Here is a 19,239-nt window from a genome sequence, read left to right on the forward strand (position 1 = left end):
AAATTAGGGGCTGTCTTTCATGACTGCCAAGTCCTCAAAAGTCCCCAGGGCACCCCTTCGAGTAGAGAGACCCACGCTCTCACATGACCTCCGATGCAGCACAGACCACAACTCCCTGACCTCCAGAAAGTTTCCTAGGGCTCAGGAGGGAAGGATGCCCGCATCAACCTGTAGTGCCCTCATAAGCACCAGGTTCCAGCAGAGAACCACCTAGAAGCTTGATCCCTGTGAGGTGATGAACAAGGACTGGGGGACCACATCTTCACCTCCCTCTGCTGAGTCTACAAGAGGATCCTGTGCTCTGAAGTTGCTGATAAATACTGTAGTCACCAGGAAAGACTTCGTAGGGGAAAAGGCTCTACACCCCAACAGATCTATGGTTTTGCTTCGGACCTGGAGGTGTTGTGAACCTCTGAGATAAGCACAAATGGCATGTATGTGTTTTGGGGAAGAGGGACTGTGACTTTAAATGGATTCTGGGATAGGTCTGTGACTTCCCCTGATGTAGACACCCCCAGGAACAGGCTGTGTGGGTGTGTCTTTTCAGAAAACCTACTTCATTTTCTCAGTCAATTCCTTCTCCTAAGATCTTGCAGGAAAAACGATTTAGAAGGCCTAATAAAATAGGGATGTCGTTGCAAGCCAAACTTGTCCTATAACCTTTTATTTTTTTTAATTTCCATATAAAAATATTTTTCAGTCAAAATTAACTGTAGCAAATATGTCCATTAAACAAAAAGAAAGAAACCACATACATAAATAGGGTTGTTTTGTTGTTTTTGTTTTTTTTAGTTGTCTTGTTTTCAAAGTCATGATGTGAAAGAAAAGCAAATCTTCTTATTTTAGCCACAAATCTCAGGGATTAAGGAGTGCCCTGATTTCTGAAGTGTTAACTGATCTTTTCAACGAGGAAATACCAGGCATCAAATATTTAGATTTTAGAATATTTTAATATCCATTTCTTGAGTGGATGCATTCTGAAATAGAGTTAACAATTTAAAAAGAGCAGAGTGAAGGAAAGATGGAAAATGCAAACAGTTGGTTCTTGTTAATTTAATTTCAGGTTCTAGGCATGATGTGATTTTCTGAAACAACCAGCAAAAAAACGCTTACCTCAAAAATCTAGAAATGCAAACGCAGACAGATCTTTGGAAACTACACATTATTACAGTCCACGTAGCGGGAAGCACGCGGCCCTCTGGCTCTCAGTGTCGTGTGCAAATGTGCAGGTGCTGCCTCCAAGAGCGGAGTCAGGGTTAATGGAGTCGCGTGCAGGTGTTGCATAATCGGTGTGACTCTTCAAGCTACTTAAGGGCTTCATAACTGATGCTCTACATTTGTTTGCACTGGATAAAATTAGGTGTGCTTGTTTATATATATATATATATATATATACACACACACACACATATACATACTGTGTGTGTGTATATATATATATGTATAATTCGATCTGACTTGGGGCCAAGAAGAAAACGGCAATTGCAATTCAAAGCGACTATTTACACACATTCAATTCTGAAGTATTGCTTCCTGACCTAAGTTCATAAGAGGTATTGCCTCTGTGAAGAGCACATCCGTCGTATTGGTAGCACTTGAACCGCTGCTCAGGGGCCTGTCCTCGGTGATTCTCTGTTCAACGCCATCGGAGCTGGATACATGGCGTTTCTGTTGCAGAGATTCTGTGCTCCTGCGTTGAGGTATGCTTCAGGGCAGGGAACTGGGAAGGACCCAAGTCGCCTGGTGGCCCAGAGAGAACATCTGTACTGGTGATTTAGAAAGGCTCGGGGTGTTTTTTTAAAAGACAATTTGAAACTCTGGGTGAGTTTCAAATCATGCCTCTGGGTGAGCCAACCATCAAAGGCTCCAGTGCGCACGCTGCTGGACCAGATCGCCAGATGTTAAGACCCTCTCCCTGCGGTCTGCGGCTTCCCAGGGTCAGGAATCACAAACACCTTTGCAGGAGGGGAAGGGAAAAGAGAATGTGCTGGGAGGAAGCATGTGCAGAGACGAACCTTGCAGGGCATGTTCTGAGTGGAACAGTGGAGACGCAGGCGACCCGTTAGCAAACACCCAACCCCTTAGCTGCTGCCAGAGCTACAGAGCCTGAGGACAGAAGGCAAAAGGAGAGGATCACACTCAAATACATGCTTCAACACTGATGGGAGGAGTCCCTAACATGCCCACAGTCCCTATGGACAAGGACAGTGTCGGGTAGTGTTTTAAAATAAAAATAAAAATTCTGCAATATCTTATAAGAATACATTCTTTAGAAGCAAGAGGTATTGTCACACCATCCTTCCTCCAGCACTGGAAGACCAACAAACTGACAGTAAAACCTGAAGGAAGATCTTAGTTACCGAGAATGCTCTCGACTCCCTGGGACGTCAAGATCCTGGCTATGGCTGCATTGTTGGGAGGCCACCCCACGCGTGTCCCCCCTGGGGAGCTGACCCATCAGAATCAGTATTTCCTGATGCCAGAAATGGCAGATTCTCGATGAATTTTGGGAGGGGGGGATTGATAATGGGACTTGATGTAGATGTGATAGTCATACAGAGATTTAGCAGTGAAAAGAAAATGCACAGCAAATGCCGATGAAGACCTTAAACAGAGAAGGAGCTAGTCCTCAAACTATCCTGTGAACCATACACTAGAGTCACCTTGAAAGTAACTATGCCGATGACAGGGCAACATGAGCCTCAGTTCAACTCTACATACCCTCCAGACTCAACGTGGCAAAACGTCATCACAGGCAGGATCAGCAACAAAGGGCCCAGAAGTGATTTTCCTTAGGTTTTCTCTCCTTGCCCTAGCTCAGCACCTCGTGTGAATGCGGATGACTCTGTCTCTACACACAGGGTGAGAACTCCATCTAAAGAAGGCTGGGATTCACCGGGTTCAAGTCTGCCACACACAGGCCCTGCACAAGCCAAGAACGGGAAAGGATGAGAAATTTCTCGGATATGTGCAAGCCAAGCCCACTGGCACTGCCTGCCCACCGCTGTGCTCGGCTCAGGCCTCCTGCCTCACGCGGGGCAGGGCTCTGCAGCGGGAGGGCCCCAAAGGCATGGATCTGCAGCCCTCGGGACAGAAGTGGCAGTGCCCATTAGTGGCTGAGAGCATCTCCATCCCAGGGTGCGCTGGCTGGGCCCAGTCAGGTCTTGCTCAGCCTGTGTGGGGAGCCCCTGGGTGGCCCAGAGTGGCCAAAGCACTAATGGACATCTTCTCATCCTTCTGTGTGCCCCCTACAGACCCCCTCCCCCCAACCCAGCCTATGTCCCTTCACCAGAATGACCTGGCCGCCCCTCCACCAAAACACACATTTCCTGATAAATAAATAAATAAATAAATGCAACCCTCAGACGTTTATTTTGAGTTTCCCTCTCAGAGGATTCAGCTTCAAAGACAAACCCCTTCGCTTCCAGCTGGAAGACCCCTTGGTGTCTGGGGCAGAATGAAACACGGCTTTTAAATACCTGAGGCCTGGGTTCACAAACTCTGCTACTGGTTAGCATCTGCAATCTTGGCCTGCACAGGGAGGAAGCCCTAATGCCCCACGGCCCGAGGGCCCGGGTGCTCTGGAAGGTGCAGGTTGGGAGGGCGCGGGCCACCCTGTCTGGGGGCTGCTCGCAACGCCCCCCCCACCTCCCCTCACAGTGAGTTACTGGCACTTGATCTCAGATTCATAAATGAAAGTGTGTGCGTGTATGTGTTTACATAGAAAGGTCACGTCACTGGAAAACACTAGTATGTATACAGGAAAAAAAAAACCCGCAAAAACATTGTACGAGCAAAAACAAAACAAAAACAAAACAAAAATCCAAAGGGTCTTGTGAGAAAAAGCAATAAAAATGATATCTTAACCACAGCTTCGTTTAAAAAGTCCAGCAATACCCAATGCCGCGATCTCCACGGGCGGCCTGTGTCCCCAAACGCGAGGCCGGGCCACCCCTGAAGGCACTTGTTCTCCATGCTGCTGACGCTCACACCCAGGGGACAGGGCTCTGGGGGACAAAAAGCAAAGAGACGGATGTGTGTGGCGCACAAAGACGTCAGAGCAATGACCACGCAGCGCCACATCCAGCAATGGAGGCTGTGGTGCTCAGGACGCACAACAGGCAAGTACAAACATGATTGTGTTTCGAGGAGCAGAGCACCGTGGCAGCGATGGGTGCTGCGTCACACGCTCTTGGAAACGTTGAGCCTGGTGAGCTCACTGGCTTCTTCCATGCCCACTTCTTCACAGTCACTTTTCTCTATGGCTTTGCCAAATCGACACCTTTCTTCAGTTTTGACAGGCTCTTTCCACAGCCTCTTCAAGGACAGGTGAGTGTCCTTGGCCTGCACGCTGTTTTCGGAACCCAGAGACGCCCTGTCCATGTTCTGTACAGAAGGCACCAGGTTGGCGATCTCATCCGTGGGAGACCGCCCAATGCTGCCGTCCACCTGGACTCGGATGTCCGGGGAGATGGACAGCTGGTGCTGTGGTATGGCCCCGCTGTCCATGCACTTTGGGTACAGGTAGGTCTTCATCTGGCCCTTGCCCTTCACGTTCACTGTCCCCCGGTAGTCGAAGTCATAGCCCATCTTGCTCAGGACGCGGTAGCTCTCCTCGCTCACCTGGATGCGGCACTCCACCCCCGTGCTGTCCATCCTGCTGGCGATGTTGACAGTGTCGCCCCAGATGTCATATAGCAGCTTGGTGGTGCCAATGACCCCCGCTGTGAGCGGCCCGTGGTTGAAGCCCACCCTGAGCTTAAAGTTGAACCACAGCATGTTGCTGTTGAAGTCGTCCACCACGCGCATCATCTCCTTGGCGAACTCAAACAGGACCTGCAGGTGCTCCTGCGGGTGGCTGCTGTCCTGGCACTGGACGCCGTTCAGCCCTGACGCAGCCATGTATGTGGCCCCGATGGTCTTGATCTTCTCGATGCTGCTGTAGCCTGGCCTGCTCAGGAGCTCGTCGAAGTCCCCGATAAGCTCATTGAGGACCCGGTAGCACTCCTTGCCCCCCTCGTAGTTCTCCTCGTAGAACTCACTGAAGTTGACGATGCTGGCAAAAATGACGCCTCCGCTGTCGTGGTTCTTGGAGTAGGTCTGGGAGACCTTCAGCTGCTCAGCCACGTGGTAGGGGATGATGTTTCTCAGCAGCCAGTCGGCTTGGTCCCTCATGTTCTGGATCTTGGTACGGTGAAGGTCCGCCTCCACGTCCCCGTGGTAGTGCAGGCGGTAGCTGACCTCAAATTCTCGATTCAGGAACCAGACCAACAAGAGCAGGAGGAAGAAGACAAGAATCACTTCCTGGCCAATCAGGCTGGCTGTTCCGCCATCACGTGGCAAGGAACTATTGCACGGATTCCCCTCGGAACTGGAGAGTAAAGAGAAGAGAAAGGACGTACCTTCTTAAGTGCATCTTTTAAGAGAGAGGTTGTGCTCAGGACTTGCGGGTTCTGAAACAGCCCAGCTAACTAGCACTCTGCACCAAGGTCTGTGGGGTTCAACGTGTCAATGACCTGCACCGAAAAGCTACCTGACCCTGTTTAGCTGGCTGGCTGAAGGGGTGCTGAGATAAAGACTGATTTTTGTAACTGATTTCTAAGTAACTACTTGGCGACTGCTTTGTTCTTCAGGAGTCTTTAGCTCCTTGATTTTAAAAATCTTTTCATTTCCACAAACTTTCTATTTTGAAAATTCTAAACACTATAGGAAAGTTAAGAGACTAATAATACATCTGTACACCCTTCTTCTGGATTCAACAATTGCTGACGTTCTGTGGCTTTGCTCTTTCCCTCTGTCAACACACATGCGCGTGCACACAGCTTTCCCGCTGAACATTATGAAGGTAAGCTGCAGACATCATGATCCTTCGATCCTGAATATTTCAGTCCCCATCTCCTAAGAATAAGGACATTTACCTATGTAACCACACTACCATCATCATACCCAAGAAATTTAACATTCTCTGACATACTCACTTTTTAGATTCCTAATCCAACTTTAGTTCTGATAGATGTGTAATTTTACAAACAATGAGTGTAAGTTCTTTATCGCCTACTTGTATAAAAGTCTGCCAATATACCATTACCCCCTACTGGGTTAGTTCTGTTTTGTCAAAGTCATTTAAGACCGTTAACATTTTTACAAATAATAGGTATACTTTTTTTTTTTTTTTTTTTTGAGTAGACTCCATGCCCAGCATGAAGCCCCACACAGGGCTTGAACTCATGACCCTGAGCTCAAGACCTGAGCTGAGTTCAAGAGTCAGATGCTTAACCAACTGAGCCAGGTGCCCCAATATGTATACTTTTAAGAGTAGCACCTTGTGAAAAACTCAAACAGGATAAACAGTGGTATAAAATAAGTGTCTTTCCTATGAGAAAGTTGTGGTTTCCTTGTGATTGCAAGAAATTCGAATACATGCATGTACTGTAACAATCAGGGTCCAATCCTGGGCATTTGGCCTGTGCCCATCCCTTTCCCCCAGGGAATGCTGCCGCCATGCCATCCCCGTGCATAGAAGGGAGTCTACAGAAGGGATAAACTACTGGAGTTGGAAATGCTGAGTCACTTCAACTACTGCACGTTTATGATTCCATTAGAAATTTCCACATCACCCTTCTCATTTCTGTTCCCTCCAATAACAGTCTGCTCTTGGGGGACGGGGGGCTGTTCTGTAGTTGGATGGTGCTGACAAGCAACAGCTGTGACTGAAGATTAACACAAACACAGTCTCTTTGAAAGCTTCTTTTTTAGAGGTACTTTTTCCACTTAAAAATACTACATTCTCATCAGAAGAAATTTAGGGGAAAACGCAGAAAGAAGAAAAGATTCATCCATTATTGATCATCCAGAGGCCATCAACTGTTAATGAGGGTTGCATTTCCTTCTTGTCTTTCTTCTGTTTGTTTACAAAACTGTGACTGCTCTGTTCATATAAATTCTGGGCCCTGATGTGCTTCTAAAGCACACAGAGTGGGCTTCTAGATTTTATGTGTCAATGGGTCGAGTCACTATATAAATATAATTATATATAAAATGGATGGGTCCTCAGTTTCGATAGCTCCATGGCACTGAAAACTCAATTCTGTAATCAGAGCGTTTAATAAGTTTTACTGTTACCTGTGACTTCAGAACATTACAAAACATAATGAACTTGACCAATCTGGCCATAATGGTCCCCTACAAAACACAGTCACAAAAGTCCTGGCCTTGGAATAAGAATCCTGGGACTCTGTCCCAGCTGGACCACTGCAGAGTTCTGGAACCCTGGACAAGATTTCTAGGTCTCGATTTCCTCCCACGTAAACTGAAGCTGGGCCAGAGTATCGCTAAGCCCCTACTGGCCTCAGATTCTGTGCAGAAAGCAGTTAACATAGCAGGCCTGAGGCTGCCATCCATAGAAAGGCACTGGCAAGAGTGCCCAAGGCTGGCATCAGGATCTTGGATTTGGGGAGGTTCCCACCCCTCCTTGATAAGAGGGGCTCACCGTGCCTAGACTGTGCCTTCCTTCTGAGAGTCTGGAATTTTGGTCCCCGCAGCAGAGATGCCTATGTGACCAGCCTCTAATACAAACCCAGGGTACAGAGTCTCTGATGGGCTCCCCTGGTGGACAACATTTCATCTGCACTGTCCAAGCTCACCGCTGGAGGAATTCAGAGCATCCTGGACTATGCCACGGGGACAGGACTCTTGAAAGCTGGCAACTGGTTTCCTCTGGACTCTATCTCATGTACCTTTTCTCACTGTTAATTTTGCTTTATGTCCTTTCACTGTAATAAATCACAGCCATGAGTACGACTATGTGTGGAGTCTTGAATCCTCCTAGCGAATTCCTCTTCTGGGGGTGGTCTTGGGGACCCCTGCCATAAGTTCCATGACTTGGCCCCTGTGAGCTAGGAACCAAAAAATGCCTCTATGGTAAGACACAGCACACTTATTCTTCTGTCATTTAATCAAATGGCAATACATATTGTGAATCTCAAGTACTAAACAGTGAATTATTTTAGATGACTGAAACAGATTTGTGTCCAGCCCTGCAAGCCTTCTAACTTGCTTGGGAGTTGGGAGAGAATCTGCAACAGGAGGCAGTAAGTCTTTTCTTGGGTGAGTCCATCTTGTTGGGTTAGGAGGTAACCTTTCTTTCTGTTTCTCCAAAGTGGTAACATTGAGGAACAGCCCCCTTTATGAGTAGACATCACCAAGGCTTAACATCATCTTAATGGTCCAATCAGACCTTGTAGCCCTGTGGCAGAAATGGGTGATGTGTCTAGCTTTCCTCAAGCAGGCTGCTACTCTTGCTTTCCTTGCTGTAGCGTGGCCTGACTCTGGGGAGGGGCCCAGGCCAGACCCTATGGACAGAGGAGGGAATTGTGGAACACAGAGAGAAAGGGAAACAGACTGTGATGTTTGCTTTCATCTGTTTAAAGGGGCGTCCTAATACACAGATGTACACTTAGTGCCCAAGGCGCTGCCGTGCAACAGAGATCTGGAACAAGACGGAAAGACAATCACTTCCCATCGATAACCTGTATTTCTCATTCCACTACACAAGGAACAAAGATTCCCAAATTCAAACAGCAAAGGTCAGTTCCAGAAAGAGGAATTTTATGGGACTAAATGCAAGAGTCAATTTATGACCTAATAGTTGGACATTAAGTCATAATTGGAAGTTAGAGTAAAATATAGTATAATTCATTATCATGGAGAAGAGGGATTAAAACAGAGAGAAAAACAGAAAACAAAGATCACTCATGGTCTAACCAGCTTAACATGGAATTTGTTAACATTTTGGTGTATTTCAGTGCCAATCTGGATGCTTTTCTGTGCAATGTTATATATTCGTCAATAAAAAGTTTGCTTTAAAAAAGCTAAGTGTTTTATTTTAAATGCTATAGTCATGATCATCATAGAAACACATCTGCATCCTACCTTTGTTCCATACTTTAAATCTCCTTCCCACTGTCTATGTGTCCACAGAGATTTTTTTAATTGTAGAAACAAAAAAAATCACTCATTACCAGATCATAACTATGACATATTTTACGTTTTTTTATCTATATAATGAAATACCTGGCTGTAGCTACATGACATATGCAATTTCACATGGTAGGTGTTTTTCTTACTGCTGCATCTTAACAGCAGCAATATCTGAGCACATGGTCATAATTTAATTCATTTCTTTTTACTGGCAACTGAAGTTGCTGATGGATTTTCAATGTTATCAGCCATTGTGATCAATATTTTTGGGTAGGTGGCCTTTATCATATGCTGAATAATCCCCTCGGTAGATAAGCAAAAACAGAATTATTAGGTCAAAGGCTATGAACACTTTCGTAGATCATCAAAGTACTTTCCAAAACTATGTACCATTCTGAGGAGTAATGAGGCCTGGCAGAAAGAGCATGGCCTGGTAGTGAGGGAGGCCAGGATTTAAACACTGCCAACGACTAGCTGTATGACCACAGACAGGTTCCTTAACTTCTCTGAACTTCAGCTTCCTCTTCTGGAAAATGGTGACAAAGTCACCTACTGTGTCAAGTTATTATGAGAAATAAACCATATGTTATAAGTGCCTGGCAGCTTAACAAAATAAACACCCACCCGGGTATGAATGTGGGTATGAATGTACCAGCCCTTGCTTGGGCTGCATATGCACAATGTAACATCTTGAAGGTACTATGTAAAAGACCAAAAGGATTTTGTAGTTATTTAAATGTGCAATGACTTCAGTAGTAACACAGTTAGCTTCTCCCTACATTTCCTCTTGTAAATTTTTTTGGTTTTTATCCTTTATTTAAGCAGGTTTTAACTCTTCATATAACGTCCCAGAGATGCTTTTCTCCGCCTGCTCTGATTCCCCTGACCCCATCAATGTGTCAATCAGTCTTTTATTTTTGGACCTGTGTGGTTCTATTTATTATTTGTAAGACTGGAAAGTTACCTCTGTCTTAGAGGCTTGCAAACTAATTCTATTTTTTCTAGATTTTTATATAATTTAATGTTTATTTCTGACTCTTCAGTTGATACAGATTTTAGTTTGATGTTTATAGTAAAGCAAGGGTCTAGCATTTATTATTTCAAATTTCTAGTAGTAACATCAAAATATTTTAGGGAATTAAAATAAGTACTTTCTTAGACTTGAAAGATTTCCTGCATAACATGCTGACATCTTACGTAAAATTAAGCTAAATCTACTATGTTCTTAACAATCATTCGTTTTCTCAATAAGATATTACAACTATGATCTGATATTTCAACAAGTAGGTATTTTCCACTTATTCTTTTAAGAATTACATACAATTCTTTTTCTTCAAGATACGACTGCTTTTTAGGAAGCTGAGAAAGACACAGTACTCATACAGTTACCCTCGTTTGTTCAGACACAGGCACGATGTTAAAAGCTCACCTGAAATTCCGTCCTGCATCAAGGTGTGAAATTACTATGGAACTGAAATTAAAATGCAGAAAAATATTATTATAAAAAGCAAAGAAGGCGTTATATAAAGTGAAACAGAGAAGAGTTTAAAAAACAATTTCCCGGGGCGCCTGGGTGGCTCAGTTGGTTAAGCGACTGCCTTCGGCTCAGGTCATGATCCTGGAGTCCCTGGATCGAGTCCCACATCGGGCTCCCTGCTCGGCAGGGAGTCTGCTTCTCCCTCTGACCCTCCTCCCTCTCATGCTCTCTGTCTCTCATTCTCTGTCTCGCAAATAAATAAAATCTAAAAAAACAAAAAAAACAAAAAAAAACCAATTTCCCTTTTTTTAATATGGAGATGAAGTCAGACAATAAGGATAGTTGATTCTTTATTATAATTTGATATCATGTGTGAACTAAAAATCACAGCAGTCAGAGACAGTGACGCAGCTGACAGGCCTTCACATCAGGTAGGGAGGTACCATCGCCAAAGAGCAAAACCAAACAAGAAGTCTCTAAGGCACTCATGTGACGTAAGGACTTTTCCACGTGATCCCACAGGCTAGAAACCAGTCATGATCAACAGCGATGCCCATTGACAAAGGACTGATTTAGAAAGGATCTGCTGGAGACGCTGGCTGACCTGAGAGGCCAGACTTTGCTCCCAGTGTGCCCAAAGCAATCAAATCCCCATCCTGGGGCTTGGAAACCACATACAATAAAGAATGCTCTCTCGGTGTCAGGACAGGACCTGCAACATGTGGTACCCTTTCCATACCCCTCACAGCTTCTTCTGGGGTCCTGTTGCACCCAGCATCCCCCCAGGCCAGTAAATCAGCCTCGTGCCCCCACACTTCCTGGTCTGCTAGATCTGCCTGCCCACTCACTGCAAAGGGGGACCTTACAAAGCTTCTGCAAGCAGCTCCCCATGGGCAGCAGAGGCCAGGGGATGGCTTAGAGTGGCTTTTACCATCACAGGGGGTGTTAGATGACTTCACGGGGAAGGAAAGAAAGCAAGAGCTACAGCACAGACACGCTCTGAGGCCGTATGTCATCTTCTCTCCCTGCCTAGGCACGACTATGACACTGTCCCTCTTCACGTGTGCACAGCCCTTTTTATGTCTGTGTCCCCCTGCGAGGCTGGCATGGTTCTCAGAAATCCCCTCCCCTACACAGGGGGCCTGTCTGTATTTGTGTTCACCACTCCCCATGCTTCCTACCCTGTGAGGCTCAGTGGTGATGGCCGGGTGGATGCGCTCAAAGGATTCTGCAAGTAGGGAGAAGTACTAGGTGAAGGGGAGATTCAGCTGCAGCCCAAGATCTGCTCTTTGAATTCTGGACAAAGGTGATAGAGTTGGTCCCTCATCACTCTGGTCCCTCCAGATTCAAGTGGAAAAGCCCCACACCAGTGAATGAATGATAATGCGAGTGGCTGGGGGGGTATTTATCATGGTTCTTTTAAAAGGTTAAAAGGCAGACTAATGAATCTCATGCTCTTGGGAAAGAGCTTCATAATGACCCTAATTCCAGATGGCCATACCTTCAAAAAGGGAAATGCACGCTTTTTTCTGCTTAAAGTAATTTAACTATTCATTAAAGTTTCCTTTCAAATGCTGAAAGACAGTTCTGCTTAAAATTCCCTTTTGATCTTAATTTGCAGAATACTTGAGTGCCTTTCATGTCGTCATATTTTATAAAATCTGAGGAGAAGGATGCTTACTTTGTCCATTACTGACCACTGCTTTGGTAATACCCAAAGATACACTACGGTGGTTTCATATTTGATATTGCAACAAATTGGATCATCTTCTACTTCTGAACTTATTAAAGCAATGGTTCTCAGCAACAGTAATGCCATTCCTAGGGGGTATTTTGGAAGTGTTGGGGCTCCTTCTGGTTGTCATAATAATTTGAGGAGCCAGGAATGTTAGATGTCCTGCAAGGCACAATGAAGGAATGCTCTGTGTAACTCTGAAATATCTTGCTAGCCTAGACCCACAGTAATTATAAAAAAGCAGTTTTTTAATATACGTTAATAGTAAAATGTTTTTATAAGCAGTTACCAAAAAAGTCCAATATTTAGGAAAAGTTTGTTACAGAAACAGAAGCTTAATGGTTTTAAGACATTATCCTAAACTTTCTGAACCACTCACTGTGAGCATTACGCTCTCTTATATATCACTGTATTTCCAACTACATATTTAGTTGAAAAAGGCTGATTGCTGCAAAACCAATTGCAAATGTGCAACAATCAATTTGAGACCTGTTTTTAACAGACTAAGAATCAAACATTATTCAATTAGTAGGGTACATGAAAGACAGGGATCTTACTGGATTTCATGAATATAGGATGTTTTATATATAGCACATATCATTGCCATCCTATATATTTTCATCTTTTGTAGCACGACGGTAAGAACCGCTCCTGTCCCCCCGGGTCTTTCCCACAGATCCTTTCTTTTCCCATGCCATCCTATCTATTCCTTGGTATCTACCAGTGATAGGGTTTTGAAGGCCATTTGAATACCACAGACTAAAAGTGTTCTTCATTATGTGGAAGGACTTCAAGATAAAAGATATATTTCCAGTGACTGTCATCATTCCGTTTCACGTCATGACACACATGTCACAACAGTGAGTCAGTATTTATAAATAAGGCCCAGGCCATTTGCAAGAGCACCTTACCTCTTCACTTTCTTTCCTTCAGCAACCTGCAAACTGGGTATATTACCCTTACTCAAATGAGGTTAGAACCAACTTCCTCTTTGCTTTCTTGTGTCTCCCTATACCTCTACTCCTTCACTTTCTTGATCATCTTGTATGAAACGGCTTCTGGTCCTACTTCTCCATCATAAGTAAGTTCAAGCACGTGTCTACCGCTCTACGTCTTCCAGGCAGGGATCACTCGAGGATGTCTATATGCAAATACAGATTATGTCATGAAGAATTATTTTCTTTTTCTTTCTTTTGCATATTAGTGTTTGGACATTTCATTAGGATGTTGACATTGTATATGTTGGAAGCTACGTCATGTTTTGACAGTATCTGGTAGAGCAGAGGGAAAGGGCATAAGCATGGATGTGAGAGAAGCGAGGTCAGGAAAGGTGTCCCAGCCGGCGAGGGCACCAGACGCAGAGCACAGTGGTGGACCTACCTGTCAGGGCACAGGGAGACATAGAGCAGCAACAGGGGCCCAGCCCCAGCGATGGTGGCTAAGGAGGACCTCATCCAGGAGCTGAGCTGGCAGAAGTTACAGTAGTGCACGACGGTGATCAGGACGGCTGAGCCCATGAACACGGTGAACTGCAACGAGGGGCTGGCACAATTAGTGACCCATCCCGCCCTCGCTGTGTGGGCCCCTTGCCTCACTTCCAGCTGAGCATGCTGACATCAAAGGATTCACTCACTTATCTTTCTTTTGATATAAAAATAACACAAATATCGCAAAGTATCTGGCAGTTTCAGGGACAGATCATAAATCGTTGGATTAATCACCCCAAGCTTTAGGCTGCAAGCTTGCACTGGCACTAAAACTCTCCTCCAGATGTGTGGAAACTGCACACATCATTCTGGAGGAAAGGGAAGGTAGGCCACCCGTCTCAACACCACCACCATGTAGGTGGTTACCTCTACAAAGCCTTCCTTCAGGCATGCTGCTACATGCCAACGGAAATGTAATTTGGTGTTAAAGTATCAAATGCAGTCAGCCCGCCTGGCAGCTCATGTTACACTTTCACCAAAAATAGAACTTTCCACAAGGGCATTAATTCAGTCTTCATGGGGTTTAACTTGGAAGCTTCTTCCCTGATCGACAGCAGCCGGCCCAGAGGCCAGTCACCTAACTGTGCCAGTTCAACAGGTGAGCACCATATCTTATCTGGAAACGCGGGACAGATGCTGCTTTGTAAAACGCATAGGAAAATAACGGATTTGGAGCTCGGTGAGCAGCAGGTGAGGTTGGAGAGGTCACGTGTGAGCTGGGCAGGGCAGCATCATACCCACCTCTCCCTGGCCATGGCCAGTGACAGGCTCGAGCATCTAGATAGGCCGCGTGCTGCCCTCCCTGCCTGTTCCTCTGTCCCAGGCAAGTCTTTTAAGAAGACAAGCTCAAGGTGGTGACAAAGACTTTGTACCTCTTTAGAGGCCTATATTTAAATTGCTGTCCCAAGTCATCAGGCTTACTAAAACAAAAAAGATAAGGGAGTCCCCAAGAGTCCAGAAACAAAGTCACTGGGCCTTTACTTACGTGTATGTTTGTCTCAAATTCAGAGGTGATGTGTGAATAGACTGCAAGAGCAGGGAGTGACACCAGGATGGCCCCAATGAAATGGCGCGGGAGCCAGCCGGCTATCCACTCCAGCAGGCGCTTCGTACAAGCCATCACGTCCTCCAGGAAAAACACCATCCTGGGATGAGGAGGGGAGAAAGGAGAAATGGTGTGTCTGTGGGCGGGTCAGCCTGCTGGGGAAGATGAAGACGGGAGACCCACTGACTCTCACCTATGCTGCTGCCATGCACATGGGGGCAGACGGAGCCCCCGCCCCCCTCACTTGCAGTTGGCAGCAAGTAAATTGGACTTGCTCAGCTCATCATACCTTATTTTAAGGTCATCTGTTGCATACTGATAACACGTGCTTGTACAAAGCCAACCAAGCATGAGCTTCTGCGGGTCTCAAAGTAGATATAAGAATGGGGCACACAAATGTTAACAGGCCCCCTCAGAGGTCACCACTTGCTGTCACAGGCTGCTAGGGCACTTTGGAGTATCTGGGAATTTGGCAGGGCCCAAATTCTCACTGAGGGATGTGGCTGGCATCTGGTGGGCAGGAGCCAGGGATGGGGGCGCACTGAGACACACAGTGTGGCTCTGCCCTGCATCCCACACGACTGCCACATGCCCCCTCAGACACCCAGAGAGAGAGCCCTGCTGACAATGACCTCAGCCCAGAGCCTCATTGTGTCTCTGTGCTGCTAACACATGCTGATCTTCCAGGAATGAACCACTGTGCGAAGTACCCTTTGCTTTGGGGCCCCAGCAAGGCTCACTCAGCATTTCAGAAATCACGTCACAGGCGGCCACCCAGTGTTTGTGCCACCCAAGCCCGCACGCTGCTAGTGGTCTGCATTTGGAGCCGTCACATTTGTGTGACCGTGTGCATGAGGACACAGCTGAGGACTCTGTTATGACTTCTCAGGTGATGGTGTCCTGGCAAGAACGAGGTGAAGCACTACATAGTTTCTTTTAAATGGCTCCCTTGCTCTTTCTTTCATATTTGAGTGACAGCATTTCATCGACTCCTTCTGAAACTGTGTGTATAAGTAGGCTGTGCTTCAGGTAAGTGATGTGGACATCACAAAATAATTTTCATAAAGAAGGGGGAGCAAGTGCGTGGGGCTGAGAACCGTTGTTCAGAAGGAAAAACAGTCTGGCTAAGTGAGGGGCCCTGGGGCCACCAGGGGCCAGCACCCTCATGCCAGCAGCAGGAGATGGAAGAAGGGGCACTGGGATTCAGCTTGGCAGGGAGACCCACGCACACAGACCCTCTCTGAAGCCAGGCTGCCAGGGAGGGGAGAAGGGACAGGCAAACTCTCCTCACCTCTGGAAGTGCCAGGAAACCGCACTGAGCTTTAACAGCACAAGATCCCCTCAAGGGTCTTTGCCACACACCCAGATGCCTGCACCTTCTGTCCTGGACATCCACCATGTAGCAACCACTGGCTACAAACACATTATCTCCATGAGAAAACCGTGAATCTCGGCCATTTTCCACATGGAGCCAGGCCCTGTCTGACCCTTTTAGGGCCTGGATGGTTCTGGCCTCCTGACACTTGACGGATAATGGAGTCCTGGGAATATTTCCAAGAATAACCACAAATATGCTCAAAGGCAGAATACATAAGCCCCATGAGGAGACAGAGGAAGCCAAGTTTCAACGGGGAGAAGGCAGGACTGGGAGGCCCCCACGAAGGTCCCCAGGACAGCAGAGCTCTGAGGATGAGACCCACCGTTCTCATGCCTGCCTGGGTTCAGCACAAAATGAGGGGAGTGAAGGAATGGGCTGCAAGTCAAGATGCATGAAGGCCTCTGGAGGAGGTGCCAGGCCTGGGGCTGTACCCCGGAGCAGCCGCAGAACCAGCCTCCCTGGGGCTCCCACATACTCTGAAGCACAGATTCCCGTAGACCTGGGATCTATGCCCTCTGTGTGGTGAGAGGGAACTCCATCCCATTCCCAGCCTTGCCTCCCAGGCTTTGATGATTTGGGTAAAGTGAACTTTTAAAGTCACACCAGTGGTCATTCAGGAGCAGCGGCCACCTCATTTGGAAGGCGCTGGCCGAGCATGTGGGTGTGACAGGCCCAGCACACACCTGGGTGCAGCCAGCCTGGCATCTCTGTGGCCTACAGCCCTCTGCAGTCTCCACACCAGGGACAGCTCAGCTTCTGTAGAAGTGGGTCCAAAGGAACAGGAAACAATGGTGTAAAGGGCTTTTGAAAAAGGAATGGAGACAATGCTAGCCTCTAAGAGAGCTGGAGCCTTATCCAGCTGGAGGCCCTGTGTCAGACAGAAACCTGGACCCAGGGCAGGGAGCGTGGGTGTGAGGGGACTCACTGCACATGGGTGCCAGGTTTTCTTTGAAATGTTCTAAAATTATATGGTGATGTTTGCACAATTCTGTAGGTTTACTAGGAATCTCTGAATTGTACGCTTACATGAGTATTCATATATATGAATTATATCACAATAAAGCTGTTTTTAAAGAGGAAAAGACAAACTAGGGGCCCGAGGATACCTTGGTTTGGATTCCCCAGAAGCAGAGCTGATTTGAGAGTGGGTCCCAGGCAGCTCAGCAAGGGGTGCAAAGCCAAGACTCGAGGGGCAGGCCCATAGGGAGGGCTGTGTTACAAGGAGTCCCTTGCTATGCACCACGCAGCTCAATCCTGGTGGGGAATTTGGGTAGACAGTGAGGATGCACCCTGCAGTTATCTCAACCTGGAGGAGGCACAGGGGTAAAGTCTGAAACCCCTAGCAGCCAGAAAAGACCCTCTGCCAAGAGCCACAGGGGTAGAAGCAGGGATGGGGGGATGAGGAAAGGGGGAGTATGGGGGGGGAGGGCAATGCAGCCCATATACTTCAAAGTGGGGTGGTGGCGGGACTAGCGTTTAGAAGCCACAGGGCAGACCCGGGGCTATTGTTTCCTGTCCTGGGATGTTAGGGAAGGGGAGCAGAAACTCAATGTCAGGGCCCTTCTTCCCGTTTCTGTTTCACCTCCAGCTTCTGGAGGCAATCACTAGCAAGACTCCTGTTGAGACGGACAGGGCTGGACAGAGGAGGTGGGCACGGTGTCCAGGAGGCAGATGGGGGGGTGTGCATGTGAATGGAGTACCCTATGCATTCACACTTTATCAGAAGTACTCAGAGCGGCTGTGAGTTTCCCCAGGTGATGGTCTGAACCCTGACATCAGGCTGAGTGGATCTTGAGGGCCTACCTTCCCTCAGGGGTCCCTGCTGCCTATTCAGACCTTCCGTCCATTTCTAAATGGGTTGCTTGTCTTTTCATTACTGAGTTTACATTCTAGGTATCAGACCTCACCACAGATGCAGTCTGCATAGACTCTCTGTCCTGCAGGCTCCCTCTCACTCTGGCATGAGAAGGGATGGGTGCTCTTCAGAACAGAGAAGTTTTACATTTTGATGAGGTCCAACTTATCTCTTCTTTCTCTGGCCGCTCATGCTTTTCATGTCATATCTAAGAAACCACTGCCTGACCCAAGCTCGTGGAAACAGATACCCACAATCCTTCTAAGGGTTTCGAGTCTCACTCACACATCTACAAGAGGCACCTGCTGACCCGCAGGCGGCCGCCCATTGTGTGCTCCTGTATGCTTCTGTTCTGTTTCTCTTCCCTTTCTCATTCCCTCTCTCCCCACTTGCTCTTTTTAAGTCTTGGAGTGGGGAGCTGGCAGCTGAGGGGCTGCAGAGGACACTGACCCTCTGGTAAAGAAGGTGCCCACCTATGCCGAGGGCTGGGGTCTGTGAGGGAGGATGCTGAGCAGCAGAGCTGGCGGAGGGAAGGAAAGAGGACCAGTCACCCGAAATGAGCTTGCAGAGGCCTCTGGTGTCAGGAGGCGGGCCAGCAGAGCTGCGGCCAGACTGTGCAGCCATTAACTGGTGAGCCAGCAGAGGGAGCTAAAGGCTAAAAGCTGGAGCAGAGTTGGGCAGGTGGGCCTTTACCTGATGGAGACCACGAGGGACAGCACCTCCAGCAGCAGGGCGGCGCCGAAGACTGCCAGGGCGGCAGGCGGGGGAGGCGTGGTGGCAGCCCCGTACTTCAGGAAGCAGGTGATGGAGAGAATCAGAAACACTGTTGTTGACAGAAACACATCCAGGAGGGAGCTGAAGGTGGCACTAGCAAAAGTCTTCACAGGAGAATTCTTTATAACCTGTTTGGGGTAGGAGGGGAGGTGGGAGGCATGAGTGGGAATAGATGGCCATGGAGTAGGATTTCCATGGAAAACACAGCCAACATTTGTTGAGCACTTGCCCACCCTGGACCAAGTGGTAAGTGCTTCAGGTGGGCCATCTCTCCCATCCCATTTAACAGTGAGGAAACTAAGGCACAGAGCAGTTAGGAAACTTGCACAAGGTCACACAGCAAGCTATTACAAACCAGTGAGTTCTCACAAACACATTACATACTGAGCCTGAAATCTGGGTTATGGGCTCTGCATCTGTAAAGGCCGTTGCACAAAAGCCACTTTGTGAAGCTTCCACTGAATGGCTGGGTCCCAGGTTCAGGCTGTGTGACAGCTGGCTTCATGACA

General features: G+C 47.3%; 1 protein-coding gene across 3 annotated transcripts in view; it reads right to left on the minus strand.

Annotated features, from left to right (window-relative positions):
- Nucleotides 1–930: 930 nt before the first annotated feature.
- Nucleotides 931–19,239, minus strand: part of ADCY9 (adenylate cyclase 9) — a 119,876-nt gene continuing 101,567 nt past the window's right edge. For 2 of the 3 annotated variants that reach the window (XM_035022134.1, XM_035022135.1), the window contains 5 exons: nt 18,650–18,858; nt 14,664–14,823; nt 13,572–13,720; nt 10,409–10,450; nt 931–5,371 (listed from right to left, as the gene is read on the minus strand). In XM_035022134.1, the coding sequence (XP_034878025.1) occupies nt 4,183–5,371; nt 10,409–10,450; nt 13,572–13,720; nt 14,664–14,823; nt 18,650–18,858 (1,749 nt within the window). In that variant the 3' untranslated portion in view covers nt 931–4,182. The remainder of the gene's footprint in view (nt 5,372–10,408; nt 10,451–13,571; nt 13,721–14,663; nt 14,824–18,649; nt 18,859–19,239) is intronic. The other variant, XM_035022136.1, reaches the window with a different exon arrangement.

The sequence above is a fragment of the Mirounga leonina genome, unplaced genomic scaffold (genome assembly GCF_011800145.1).
Source record: "Mirounga leonina isolate KUSES-001 unplaced genomic scaffold, KU_Mleo_1.0 Mir_175, whole genome shotgun sequence".
In the NCBI taxonomy this organism is placed as follows: Eukaryota; Metazoa; Chordata; class Mammalia; order Carnivora; family Phocidae; genus Mirounga; species Mirounga leonina.